The 13,103-nt window shown below is 51.9% G+C and overlaps 6 protein-coding genes across 6 annotated transcripts; 3 read left to right on the forward strand and 3 right to left on the reverse strand.

The window, feature by feature from the left end:
• The first annotated feature begins 393 nt into the window (after positions 1-393).
• Positions 394-3,817, forward strand: STEHIDRAFT_117482 (uncharacterized protein). Its single transcript, XM_007298823.1, has 13 exons — positions 394-748; positions 801-997; positions 1,051-1,124; positions 1,177-1,775; positions 1,839-1,945; positions 2,003-2,133; positions 2,185-2,339; positions 2,394-2,638; positions 2,698-2,928; positions 2,982-3,042; positions 3,099-3,281; positions 3,344-3,465; positions 3,530-3,817. The coding sequence occupies exons 1-13, from the start codon at positions 517-519 to the stop codon at positions 3,734-3,736; spliced, it is 2,544 nt and encodes an 847-aa protein (XP_007298885.1). The 5' UTR covers positions 394-516; the 3' UTR covers positions 3,737-3,817.
• Positions 3,818-4,575: 758 nt separating this feature from the next.
• Positions 4,576-6,501, forward strand: STEHIDRAFT_164744 (uncharacterized protein; the record flags this gene model as incomplete). The annotated part of the gene is made up of 2 exons (XM_007298824.1): positions 4,576-4,732; positions 4,795-6,501. The coding sequence occupies 2 exons, from the start codon at positions 4,576-4,578 to the stop codon at positions 6,108-6,110; spliced, it is 1,473 nt and encodes a 490-aa protein (XP_007298886.1). The 3' UTR covers positions 6,111-6,501.
• A 694-nt stretch (positions 6,502-7,195) lies between these two features.
• STEHIDRAFT_127289 (phosphatidylinositol N-acetylglucosaminyltransferase) lies at positions 7,196-8,380 on the reverse strand (the record flags this gene model as incomplete). Its single annotated transcript, XM_007298825.1, has 6 exons — positions 7,196-7,241; positions 7,303-7,469; positions 7,529-7,676; positions 7,737-7,923; positions 7,975-8,217; positions 8,290-8,380. The coding sequence occupies 6 exons, from the start codon at positions 8,378-8,380 to the stop codon at positions 7,196-7,198; spliced, it is 882 nt and encodes a 293-aa protein (XP_007298887.1).
• Positions 8,381-9,112: 732 nt separating this feature from the next.
• On the reverse strand, positions 9,113-10,001 carry STEHIDRAFT_117483 (uncharacterized protein). Its single transcript, XM_007298826.1, has 3 exons — positions 9,698-10,001; positions 9,428-9,544; positions 9,113-9,334 (listed from the first exon to the last, which is right to left on the reverse strand). The coding sequence occupies exons 1-3, from the start codon at positions 9,923-9,925 to the stop codon at positions 9,326-9,328; spliced, it is 354 nt and encodes a 117-aa protein (XP_007298888.1). The 5' UTR covers positions 9,926-10,001; the 3' UTR covers positions 9,113-9,325.
• Positions 10,002-10,312: 311 nt separating this feature from the next.
• Positions 10,313-10,863, reverse strand: STEHIDRAFT_47435 (uncharacterized protein; the record flags this gene model as incomplete). The annotated part of the gene is made up of 2 exons (XM_007297993.1): positions 10,313-10,602; positions 10,665-10,863. The coding sequence occupies 2 exons, from the start codon at positions 10,861-10,863 to the stop codon at positions 10,313-10,315; spliced, it is 489 nt and encodes a 162-aa protein (XP_007298055.1).
• A 395-nt stretch (positions 10,864-11,258) lies between these two features.
• STEHIDRAFT_46923 (actin-like protein) lies at positions 11,259-12,944 on the forward strand (the record flags this gene model as incomplete). Its single annotated transcript, XM_007297964.1, has 9 exons — positions 11,259-11,312; positions 11,393-11,457; positions 11,515-11,713; positions 11,800-11,924; positions 11,994-12,116; positions 12,181-12,370; positions 12,437-12,611; positions 12,680-12,819; positions 12,879-12,944. The coding sequence occupies 9 exons, from the start codon at positions 11,259-11,261 to the stop codon at positions 12,942-12,944; spliced, it is 1,137 nt and encodes a 378-aa protein (XP_007298026.1).
• Between the last annotated feature and the right edge of the window lie 159 nt (positions 12,945-13,103).

Genomic DNA, 13,103 nt, shown 5'->3' on the forward strand with positions numbered 1-13,103 from the left:
ACAAGAATGTGTTGGCCTGAATCCTAAGCTGTCCGTGGTCCTGAGACTGCAGAATAAGGATGCTGGAAACCATAACATACAGTAAACGTGACAGCGAAACTGAAGATGAGATGCCAACTCATTCAATTATTGGAATGCGGCCAACTGAAGCAGTTGCGAAGTGTGGCGGTGGCGTCCTTTTGATCGGAGTCACAAGACCGCGTCGCGCCACCGCGTACCTAAGCGCTTGTTCGAATTCGACGACGCTCGTCGCTTGTTCCGATTCGTAGCTTGTTCCCAATCATCTTCTATCTCGTCTTTCGCACATTTGTCCCTAGGCTGCATCCCGATCTCTGCTACGATATCTCGACAAAATCATTTGAGATCTTTCTCTATCGTCGACATAGCACCTCCAGTACTCGTACTCTTCTGGCTGTAGCCTGAGGACTTCCACCGTGTCGACTTGGCTGCTGAACGCTCATTCAGCGAAGACCTCAAGTTCATAACTGCCTTCGCTGTGCTCGATACTTAGACTATATGCCCTCACAAGACTTTTCATCTTGGGCGACTCTCCAGCTTCCCCCCAGCTCACGGCTGTTCCCGTCAGCATGTTGTCCAGACAAGGATCTTGTTGTCGTCGTTTCAAGGCTGGGTAGCAAGGACCAAATTAGTCTATGGAAAATGCAAGGCTCCAAAAAGTGGGACGTTGTTGTAGACACCGGGAATCCTCATCCGGAGGAGGTGGTAGACATAACATGGAGCTCTGATGGTGCGTTGTTCTATACATCGAGCCTCCTTCAATATCTGAGTTTGACGTCTAGGTCAGACTATTGTGCTCATACACGACCCACCTCGAATCACGCTTCATTCCGTCCAGGACGGCGCCGAGCAACGTGCGATCTCTCTGCAGAATGTCGTCAAGGACGGATTTCGTTTGGCGCACGTGTGGTGGTTTACAGAGCAGAAGAAGCGAAAGGAATCCATCATTCCTGACATCTTCAAACGAGGGGATATCATCGTATGTTGCGGTTCTTTGATGTCTATATTGAATCCGTACGAGTTTCATGAAAGACAGGATCTTCTCACTCAGTTCTCAAACTGCTCCCCTTGCTGGATCCGGTCAAAGACCTGACACAAGCCCTGTCGTGCGTATACATTTGGTAAGACGCTCACTGTAGACTGACTTGGAAAGGGCAGGGCGAACGACCTGTTTGCATTCCAAACGACCCAACCGAAGAGCCCTGCGAAGACTAGCCTTCCTCAAAGCATCGCAACCTGGCCTACTCTTCCTCCTGACCCCCTTGCCGCCTCTATACAGCCCTCTGCTAGAACGAGCGAGCAAGACCCTCAAGACGAAATAGATGAAGGGGAATCTGACGACACCAAACCGAACAGCCTTCTTGTTGTGTCTGATGACGATGGCCAAGTACATATATTCTTACAAGGGTGTTACCCGCTAGGGTCCTTCTTGGTCGCCGACAAATCGACTACGACAAGTCTACTCAAGTCGTCAAACTGTTCTACGATGTTCGCTCATCAGCTGCGCGACATCAACGGTATCAACGCCACATCATCTGTGCCGTCCACAGTGCGACTTCCTCTGCTGGACAAGCGCATGCCTATGGATGTGGCCAAAGCATCCACCGTCGCTCGAGAGCTCCTCTGGTATATAATTCGAGTCGTCGATGAGATGCGCACGGCTTGGCAGGGATCGAATACACAGACGAGTGCTAGAGACCAGGGTCCCAAGTGGTTAAGGTCTTTGGAAGCTTTACAGGATAACAAGCTAGGAGATCGTGAGTCTAGTCTTTATTTGGGGTTTATTGGTTGCTGTTACGACACTTAATCCAAATTCTTAGACAAAAGTGCATGGTCCATAGTGGATTTAATGATGTACCTGGTGACCGGACGTCCTTCCGACGCCGTTTCGGATTTTATAGGCAGTGGCGAGCAAATGAGCGAAAGGGTATTCCTCCATCTTCCGTACAGAAGAAACGTGCGGACTAATCACAGCGACTGGTAGGGTCTACTCAAATGGGAGTCAACGGTCGTTGAAGCCCTGATCAAACTGCGAGATTACTCGGAACAGAGAGTGGCGCCTGCATGCCAGCGTTTGCACATCGTGTTGGAGGATTTATTGGGCTGGTCGCAACTGTAAGTCCCTCGGACACAATACTCAGCCGTGCATGCCTTGAAGCCCGTCAGGTCAGCGCTGTACGGACCTTGCGACCTCGATACCGAGGAAATCAAAAAATGCGTCGAGGATGCCGGCCGAGCGATCGTCGCCGCAAGCTGGTTATCGGCTACTGCCCGGCGAGAGCTTTCCCGCTTCAAAGAATTCATGAGATGGCTGCGCTATGGTACGTCGTCCGACCTCTCTGCCAATAACTCTTTTCCCAACCTTCGCACCATAGAAATTACGGTGGCGAGTTCACCGGACGATGTTCCGCACGTTGCCCCCACTCACGACATCCTGGAGGTCAACGATTACCTCCTCACCGGCCTTCATAGAAGTCAAATCGATCGGTGGTTCGACGGGGGCGCTGCAAAATTCTCTCCGCAGGACCTTGGTGTGCCCGACGAGAAGCAAGACTTGGCCACCGTTATGAAGCGGGCTCGGTTGGCTCTCCGAGACCGCACGTCAACCGACCTCTACCACGTAGGCAGTCGCCTGTCTGAACCCTTCTTTCGCGCTGATCGAATTCTTTCTTTCGCCAGCATGTTACGGAAAGAAATTTGTTCCCCCTGGATAGGAATGTGGACGCATTAGTTCGTGACCTTGCGGGGCGGTGTCAAACCATTTTCCTGCGCGCCGCGGGAGCAACAGGGCGCTCCGCGAACGTTCTGCAGGCGCCGAACTCCGCGAACCGAGTTTCCAATCCCGACCAGGATCTTCTTCCCAAAAGCGGATTCGTCATTCGTGAGAGATCAGACCAAGACAAAAACAGAGTGAGTCAGTTCATTATCTCCTGAGACCATGCGACTTCACATCGGCCGTCCAGACAAGCCGATTCGTTCAGCATTTGGCAATTCATGCACCTTCTGATACCCACGGGGCCTCCTGTAAGTTCGCGAGATTACGGTTTTGCCTAGCCGAGGTCTGACTTTCTTTCGCACAGTGTACCTTTTCAGAGTGAAGTACGACCAAGAGGACCCCGTTTCCTCTATCCAGTCGTCTGTAGCTGTCCTTGAATGCCGGATCCGGGAAGAAGAGGACGGCGGGTTTGCCGATTTTAGCTTGCTCGATGTGGAATTCTTTGATGAGGAGTCCCTTGTGATCATCTATCGACAAGGCGCTTCCGGTGAGTAGTTTACGTCGTGCCGCCCGCTTCTCCCGCACCAACGTCACCACGGGATACACTAGGACCTACACTCCTTTCCACGGTCGGATACTCGGATATAACATATCAAGATTTGGCCGGCAACATGAAGCCTTCTCGAGAGGGCATGATGCTCGACGCGTTTTCGCGATGGAAATCGGGGCAGGTAAAATCTTATAATTGCACATGCTGCACGAAGAGCACCGCATCTCATCTCTTTGTTTCTTTAGTTAGAATCGACGCCGATACCGATCAAGAAGTCGCGCACGCTAGCTGTCTGCAAGGAAGGCCCAGTGTCCCTCGCAGTCAACGGTAGAGTCGGACGGCGAGTGGTCTGTGTGCTCGATGTCGACCAGTCGATTCTCGAGGTTTTGGACCTGGAAGGGGACGACACAGAGGACGAAACGGTGGAGCACGAGGAGGAGGACGCGGAATAAGCTAGAGACGGAAACTAACCGTTGTATTTTCTTTGTAGCTTCTGTATACGGTAAATGAACGGAGGACGAATGCGCAAGGCCCGATCTTTTTGGTAGAAAACGTTTGTTCGTCGTGTGATTGAAAGAGTGCGATAGTAGTCTCCGCGCTGTTGCGCTACGGCGGCCTTCCTGGTACGGTCTGATACGGCAAGATTAGGCGTCCTGCTAGACAAGTTACGGTTATGGGACCGCTGGTTCAGAACGACGGCGAAGGAGATCAAATGGATATAGTTGCACTTGCTTTGTTGGATCGATGGGCGGTGCGTCAGACGCACAACGAAGCTCAGAGGATGACGATCATCAAGGCTTCTTTTGGAGGCCCCCAGGCTTCCGAGCACGAGCTACTTGAAGCGAAAGGAGCGTTTGTGGGCGAGGTGCCGCCACGGGGATTTCACCTGGTGCCGTGACGGAGCGGACCGTGAGTCCGAGCCGGATTTGGCGAATAAATAGGGAGAGCAGTTCTGATGGGGAGTGGCGAGTGCGCGGCGAGGTCCGCGTCGTTATCGTTCATGCTGGAACAAAGCGAGGCGGGCACGCAAAGACAGCGTTCATGTTGAAGATCGCCGCCTCAGAAAAAGCAGAAGGCGAAAGAGAACGGTGGGCCTACGCACCGGACGGCTTGTGCTGGCTTGGGGAGAGCATGGGGGCGGCGAGGCAGGCGAATTTTATTCCAGCGGGGCCACGCGGTGCGCCAATCTCCGGGCAATACCCTCCGTCGGTCGTGCCCTGAATTCGAAGGAAGTCTCCATCCATTTAAAATATTGCCTATATTCTTCCGCCCAGTCGCTCCTTCCTCTCCAATGGCCCCTTCACACCAGCCCGCCAATGGCTCACCCCCCAAGGACGACGCTGCTGCTCGTCTCTCCGATGCTGCTATGCGCAAGAAAAAGAATGCAGACGCACAGGCAGCCTTCAGAGCCCGACGCGCTAACTATATCGCTACCCTTGAGGAAACAGGTACGTACCGGCGGCATGTCATAGATTTCGTACGAATCGCTCAACCTTACGCTCGCTTTTAGTAACGAATCTCGAGGCCGTTGTCCTCCAACTACAAGACTCCTGTCGAGAAGCTCGCTCAGAGGTCTCTGACCTCCGTCAAGAGAACTCCCGTCTCAAACATGCTGGTCGAGAGCGCGAAAAGTTCTGGCGAGCGTTGTGGCAGACCCGCAAGGGCCCCGAATCGCAGCTGGAGGAATTTCCCCCTCTCCCAGCATGTTTCGGTCCAATGCATCCTCAGACCACCGCCGTCAATTCCCACCTAGGTCCTTATAGCGAAGACGAACTTCCTTACACGAACGGCGAATCCTCATCTCTAACCCATACTCCATACGCTCGCGCCTCCAACGATTATACCACTCGTTCTCCTTCCATTTCCTATGCACACGCTGACGGCGACATCTCCTCGACTAACGGTCGTTCTATGTCCATGAACGCGCAACAACAGGCCACAAAATACGGTTATCAGTCATATGCTATGCAAAGCGCAGCCCGTGACAATTCATGGCCTCAAGCAGTCGCGCACAACTCGTCGTCTGGCGCTGACTCCGGTCGCCCAGACAGTAGTGGCTCCGTCGACTCTCCCCATTTTGTCGAATCCCCCACCATCACTTCCACCGCAGATGTGACTTACGCGTCAAGATACCCAGTCGTCGATGAGCAGAAGGTGTCGGTCATGGAGAACGCGCCGTATGCCTTCACAGCCAGTCGTTCCCTTTCCCCTTCCTCTTCCACCCAGACCACGGCCGCTACAACCCATATACCTTCGACATTTCAATTTGGGACGTTCGGTGACGGTACGGGTGCCACAGACCAGCGCGCCGACTTTGACTACCGTCGACAGTCAGTCGGTCATTCGGCGGAGGTCACCCTACACGGCGGGATCGCTGACATCTCATCAATCGCGGCCCCTCACGGAGGCGAGGCTCTTCGGTATAGACTAGGAGCTAGTGCCAATGGCGCCCGTCGCTCCGTGTCAGGTGCAGACAGAGCGGTCTTTCCCTCCCTCCCGCAATTTACCGGTCACGATCTCGTCAGCGGCCCAAGCGAGGCAGAGGCTTCGTACGCGGCCGCGCGCGGACGTTCCCGACGATCTTCTCGTCAGTCGCGCTCGCCGTCTCCTGGCACGCCCCCTATGTCGGGAACTCTGGCGGTGATAAAAGCACAAGCATTCGGTGCTCTTCGTCGAACACGGACACGGAACAAGAAGGGCGCTGATGGTGCGGCGAAGGTGGCGATTGAGGCGTTGGAGGCGAGGGGTATTGGCATGGGCGTTTCTACCGGTTCAAAACGCCCACGTTCGATGATTGAGGATGAAGACGAAGATGACGGGCATTAATTAGGTTAGTGTATTTTGGAAAGCTTTGATTTGGTTCGCTACGTCTGCAATTTTGCCTGTTAGGGGCTCTATCGCATGACGGACTGTTTAACGAGGATGGCCTTAGAGGGCGTGATCAGTACTATGCACCGCCTACATGACTTCTCTCTGTATTGTATATACGACCCTTGCTTTCTGTCAGTAACTTAACACTGCTTACTGTATATGGCTGTTTTTACCTGTATTTCACTCTCGTGGAGGACATGTACATCGAGTCGGCTTCAGTTCTTCACACTACGGATTTCAGGACACTTATGCTTCATATTTACAGCGCTTTCTGAGCTGGCCCTCTCTCCTTCGGATACTTCAAAGGTGTACAACCTTAAAATTTACAAAGGAACGTTGAAGTACAACTGCTCGATCGAGTGGCTTCGATTTACTTCCGTGTGCCAACGGAGGCTATTCCGTCAAGGCGCCAAAGAAGCGTTGAAAACCCCGATTCCACGCTCGCAGCATTCTGAGAAGTGTTCTGCAAGCCAAGTCGTGCTTTGTGCGAGCCACCATGCTGAAGAGGGGAATAAATACAAAGGACCTTGTCTTCAAAGCGAGGACGAAAAATGAAGGGGATCGCGTAAGGTTCTGAGGAACGAAGCACGGCCTTACCCCGGGGCAGACCGAGATGAGGGCACGATGAAAAAACAACGCCTCACGGCGGATCAAAGGGACAAAAAAACCTTATCAGTCAAAGCCATGATTGGTGCACCGGTGAGAAACGGCGATTCAGTTTGACATCGAACTTCAAACAGAGGCCGAAGTGAACAATAATGAAAGCTAACAGCGGCAGCGGCGATATCGATATATTATTATATACGCGGAGCCCGCGGGAATCAAGTATTGTCGCTGCAGCGCCAGACAGAACCTGCACACCTGCGACGGTGAAAGCTTCCTCGAGCGTCAGCCTGCCCTCCCGCGATATAAACTGGTCGAGGGGCCAGGATTTCCGAGGGCGCCGTGGTGGAGCCGGAACGGGGGACAGCGAGAACCTGTGCTCGATGGCTTACCCAGGACTTATAATAATCGTGCATGAAAGCCTGAGGGCGCAGCCTTCAATTGACCTTTGGAGTAGCAACATCCCAAGGTCCCCGTATTTCGCTGAGAGGAAAGGTGAGATGAGTCGATAATGTCATATGAGGTACGAAAGAAGAAAACAAACTTCTTGAACTTCTGGGCCCGGACGAGAATCATTGGTGCGATAAACGTCACAAAGACGAGAACGGAAGCAAACATGCTCGCCACGTTGAATGAAATCGGGGCCATCAATGAGATCGACAAAAATGAAATCGCCAGAGTCAGTATGGCCTGGATGACGATGTGGGTGGCCTGCGTGGTAAATGTTGATGAGGAATGTTGAATGGAGCAGTGTGGCACCAGGCCCTTACCTGCAGTCGATGCCGAAGTATGGGAAACAACGCGAAAAGCTGGATGGAGAAGAGTGTCAGGGCGAACACAGACAGATCGTCTTGAAGTCGCGAGGCCAGTACGACGGCCGAAGAAATCGCCGCATTCATCGACAAGACTGAGGTCAACCTGAACGCATCAAATATGGGATCAAGATTAACGTACGGATAACATTTTGGGGAAGCTTACCTTTCTTCAACACGCCCGCCCAATCTAGCCGAGCTATAGTCCGCCAAAGCTGCGTTGACGACGAAGAGACAAGCCGACAGGGCCCAGATTGAATCGGACGAAGTAGAAGCCGTCAACGTCCTCAAGATCGGAGAGAGAGCCATTAATGCGAGGAACACTAAGATACAGGCCTTCGCAGTCTTCGCACCTAGAACATGAGATATGAGCATCCATTTCATTCCTGCGAGCGAATTGATACTGAACCTACGTCGATCAGCCGGATTCGAATGAAGGTTCATCCCTCGATAATAATCTAGTATCTCCCATATGATATAACCCGCCACAAACATGGCCGCGGACGTTGTGACGAGGAGCCGCGGGTCGAATGATTGATCGAGAAGACGCACAAACGTAGACAGGAAGATGAAGATGGTCGATAGATGTTGAGTGATAGCACACGAGCCGAGCACCAGGGGCCAGTAGGTATATGGTGTGAAGTTGGCTAGATAGGAAATCGCGTGCTCGGTTCAGTGATTTGCTCTTCGTTGCAGCGAGTATAAGAGATGGGACGAACGATTCTTGCTCAGAGAGGATAGAAATGAAGGTGGGACATAGTTGTCAGGGTAGGGCTGTTGCCTCCATAGGACCCTTTCCCAGGAGGACATTCATATGTCTGCAGCACGCAATACGCCTCTGGTTAGTTGTGCATTGACCACGGCGGCGGGTGTCTTGAGAACAGCGTGATGAGCACGTCGGAGTGAGACGAGTGATTTGAAGTGAAGAGCAGTAGAGAGCAGCCCTCGTCACTATCCGAGCTTCCGGACTCAATGTGTCGAGTTCCCACGATGCAACATACGTGGCGGTGGCGCCGAGGAATAATTAATAAGTACATGACAGTCGGCCAATAATATCTCGAAACCAGTGACTTCAAATGATGACCATGTCTTTTCATAACCCAGTGTTCCCCTCGCAGTTCCAGTTTAGCAAGGCTGATCCTCTCGAGGCATGCCGTGGCCTGGCAATGCCATACCCTGCTTACGGCTCCTCAGATGATGGGCCACTGGCACGCTCGAGCATTATCGAGCTTACTGCGTCGGACTCAGGGGAGAAGGTAGTACAACGAGTGACTATGAGTTTCAAATATCTCACTACATGATCATAAGTGAAACACCATTCCTGATCTGCCAGGCATATGCACTCAACGAAGAGAAGCCCTGCGATTTCACGATGTAAAGGCCTGGTTCGGTATGCCGTTGAAGTACAGGGGCCCGAGACTCGACGGGCCATCTCACAACCACAAGTTCAGTAGAGGACTGCTGGAAGACAATGTTGTCATGATCTTCGCACCTAATGACCTGTCTACAGCTCCTTCGCGTCCGATCTTGTACATGGGTATGTTCCGCTCGATAACCCAGCAGCGGCGACCTCCTCTTCCAGTCTTCGAATCACAACGCAGTCAACACACACCCCCACGCGCACAGGTATACCGTGAACGAGATGCATCATGTTTATAGCACACTCTCGACACACAGCAGGAACACCCTGACGGCAACCATACAAAACGGTAAGTCCGAGCACACCGATCGACCAAACCCGCAAGAAGTCTGAATTCAATCCCACTATCGCCGCAAGGTGGTCAGTAACGAGAACCATTCCAAAACATAAGGGGAAAGTGGTGGAGGTGTTGGAAGTAGAGTGAGAAACGCGCTTACCACGAGCCTTTCCTCCTGTTGCGGCTCTGGGAGTTTACCTGCCTTATTGTTCGCTTCGACTTGGGCAGCCAATCGTCCGCGATTCGGATTCGAAGCGTTCGTACCTCGCGATTGTGCCTGTACGCGGATGAGGCGGAGCGAATGGCATATGGAAATAGGAGGCATGCGTTAGAAAAGGGGGTCTTGACCGTAACAAGTTCAACGAATCATAGGTCGCATGAAGGGCTACCTGGCAGCGTATGGGGATGGATATCGGTACGGCAGACTTACGGCTTTGAGTCTTTGCTCTGCTGCTTCTGCAGCAGCGGCTCGAGGATCCTTTGCTGGAGCAGCCCCAGATGAGTCCAGTGGCTGGCCCCTCTTCTGCCCTCGTCGATTATTTGGAGGAGGAGCCACAGGTTTGGCAGCCGGTTGACGGCGGTTATATGAGGGTGCGCTCGAGTCAAGTACGGTGTGTCCGCCCGAATGTGTCGAAGACTTCGAACACAAGGAACCCATGAAATCGATGCAGGCAGTACGATAGTGGCAAGAAAAGCAAGAAGGACTTCGAGTGGACACTGTCGGACGTAAGAATCAAGCTCAGTCTGTCATGGTCGTAGGCGTGCGATATGGTTCTGAGTAAGTCTTGGAGCCTTGGTAGTTTCGGCGTCCCCATTCAAGCCGACGGTGCCGGGTGACCTACTGCGGGGTGATATCCTCTGCTTCATTTCTTTCACCTTCAATCACGTTGCAAGTAGGACGTCGATTATCCAAGAAGCATCCAATATAAAGCTCTACAATTACACTATGAAGCACACAAGCAAAAGAAACGCCCGAATATATCATCTTATCGCATCTCTATTCCTTCGTCGGAAACAGCCACATACTCTCCTTGCCTTCGACTATTCATACTGACCCCCAAACCATCATTGGAAGGCCGACCCAGGAAATTGAAGTTCTCGAACTGTCTCTGAGGCATGAAAGTCTGCCCATGATGCCCTTAGTTCCAGTAGGAGATGTGATCAGAAGAGAAGAGAGGCACACCTGCCACCATTTCCTTCCAGCATCCCATCCGAACGAAGTCTCGTTCAATCCGGCCTTGATCATCCTCCCTTTAATCCCAGCACCCAATAGCAACCCAAACACAACCAAGAGAAAGATAGTGACGACCAATTGGTCTCGTGGTGAATCTCGTTCTGCCAACATGGTAGAATAGTGAGTAAGGAGAACTGCACGGACAAAGTATCAATATACGCACGGAAGCAACGAGCCTCGACGTCTCCCTCTTTACCAGTCGCTGTATCCGGATCTGTGTCACCAAGAGAGGCACCTGCACATATGGCCAGGTTTTGATTTATACACCATTGCTTCGTGCATGTGAGACAGGGTTTGGAGGGTATGTCGACGATATCGAGGTGGAGGATGGAGTAGTTCGCGCCAAAGCATATGCCTGCCATCATCTCACATACTCAACACAGTTTGTTTGAAGGCAGGGAAGGTCAAGACACGCACATTTGCAGAAGCTGGTTGCCTCCCACTTATTCCCCAGAAGTGCGTTCGTAGAGAGCTACCCAGCAAGCAATACACTTCATTGTCGGTATGTAGCTGAGTGCCAACTGCTTCAAGAATACACGCACCACCAGAGAAGATAGAGCCCAGAATATCAGCGCTAGCTTGAGTGCCAACGTTCGAGGACCATGTTTTGTCATGGTGGACAAGACGGAAGCAGACGCGTCGCAATCAACGCGCCTCACTCTTCCTTTAGCGCAACATATCGTAACTCTTCCACTCACCCTTGTCATTCGGGCTTCGCTCCTTCATCGTCTCTTGCTCTCTATAACTATCTTGAAGTATGTCAGGGGAGTTTGAGGACGTTCTCACTAATCAACCGGTGGTCATAGATAATGTGCGTCCTTGCTACGTTTTGGGCCAGCAGACACCTAACCCACAATAATCCATCACAACGTCCAACCCAATGTCTCACAGGGCTCAGGGGCAATCAAAGCTGGCTTCGCCGGCCAGGATCACCCAAAATGCTTCTTTCCTTCATTGTGCGTTTTGTCCTCTTGAATTGAATGCCAAGTACAAATCGCTCTTTGTCCATACAGCGTCGGACGACCGAAACACATACGCGTCATGGCTGGAGCTCTGGAAGGCGACGTCTTTATAGGAAAGAAGGCTCAAGAGTTTAGAGGCCTTCTAAAGATAAAGTATCCTATGGAACACGGAATTGTAACGGATTGGGACGACATGGAACGCATATGGAACTGGGTATACGCTGAGGAGCTGGGCACATTGAGCGAGGAGGTGAGTATGTTTACAATCAGTTCTGTTGCAAGGCTACGTTGAGCTAGGAACTTATAAACTCATTGGTCATTGTTGGACGGCTTTAGCATCCTGTCTTGTTGACAGAAGCGCCTCTAAATCCCAGAACGAACAGGGATGTGGCGGCACAAATATTCTTTGACACTTTCAACGTCCCAGCATTGTATATCTCCGTCCAAGCCGTGCTATCACTGTGCGTTGTCCTCTTATTCTGGCTCTGAAAAAACGGTTCCAGTCGGAGTGGCGCTGATGCTTTCCGCAGATATTCGTCAGGTCGAACAACTGGCATCGTTCTCGACTCCGGGGACGGTGTCACACATGCAGTTCCAGTGTTTGAGGGCTTCTCCATGCCGCATGCCATCCGTCGAGTGGACGTCGCAGGACGGTAAGTCTGTGATACTGTCTGCTATTATAATGCAGGATCCTAGTCCTCATGCGCGTGTTTCCAGAGACGTCACAGATCATTTACAGCTCCTCCTTCGCAAATCCGGTCACCATCTCCACACAACAGCAGAACGCGAGGTTGTTCGAACCATCAAAGAGAAGTGTTGTTACATCGCCGTCAACCCCGCGAAGGAGGAGAAGGATACTTTGGGACGCGTAGAGGAATTCAGACTACCAGACGGAAATACCGTTCAGGTGCGCTCAAGCCACTGGTCATCGTATTCATTTCGAGACCACTGAACGCGTTATCATTCCGGACAGCTTGGCCCCGAACGGTTCAGAGCACCCGAAATTCTGTTCAACCCAGAAATTATCGGACAAGAGGACGCAGGCGTGCACCAGGTTGTGGTGGACTCTATCAACCGGGTCGACCTCGACCTGCGAAAGAGCTTGTTCTCTAACATCGTGCTCAGTGGCGGCAGCACGCTTTGTCGCGGTATGTCCTGACTTATCTGCTTTCCAAGTCTACAACTCGCAGTCACTTATGATACCATCTCCATGTAGGGTTCGGTGATCGGTTATTGAACGAGGTGAAGAAACTGGCACTGAAAGATGTGAAGATCAAGATTTACGCACCTCCAGAACGGAAATATTCGACATGGATCGGAGGGTCTATTCTGGCTGGCCTTAACACCTTCAAGAAGGTTCGTCTTCTGAGCTTCATGCATACACAACACCTCGAATTGACCCTCTGCCTGCGTAGATGTGGGTTTCGGCAGAGGAATATCAAGAGGATCCAGATATCATCCACAAGAAGTTCGGTTTCTAGACGATGGACATCCGCTATGCTCTTCATTCACATGTTCAGGTATTGTTCACTGCTCTTTCGCGTACTTAGTATACCCAGATGTAATCTTTCTTGGGCGCACGGAATGCACTTCACTTATGACCTAACATACAGAAGGTGCCATTATCCCCAGACTAATAG

This window comes from Stereum hirsutum (assembly GCF_000264905.1).
Source record: "Stereum hirsutum FP-91666 SS1 unplaced genomic scaffold STEHIscaffold_1, whole genome shotgun sequence".
Classification (NCBI taxonomy): Eukaryota; Fungi; Basidiomycota; class Agaricomycetes; order Russulales; family Stereaceae; genus Stereum; species Stereum hirsutum.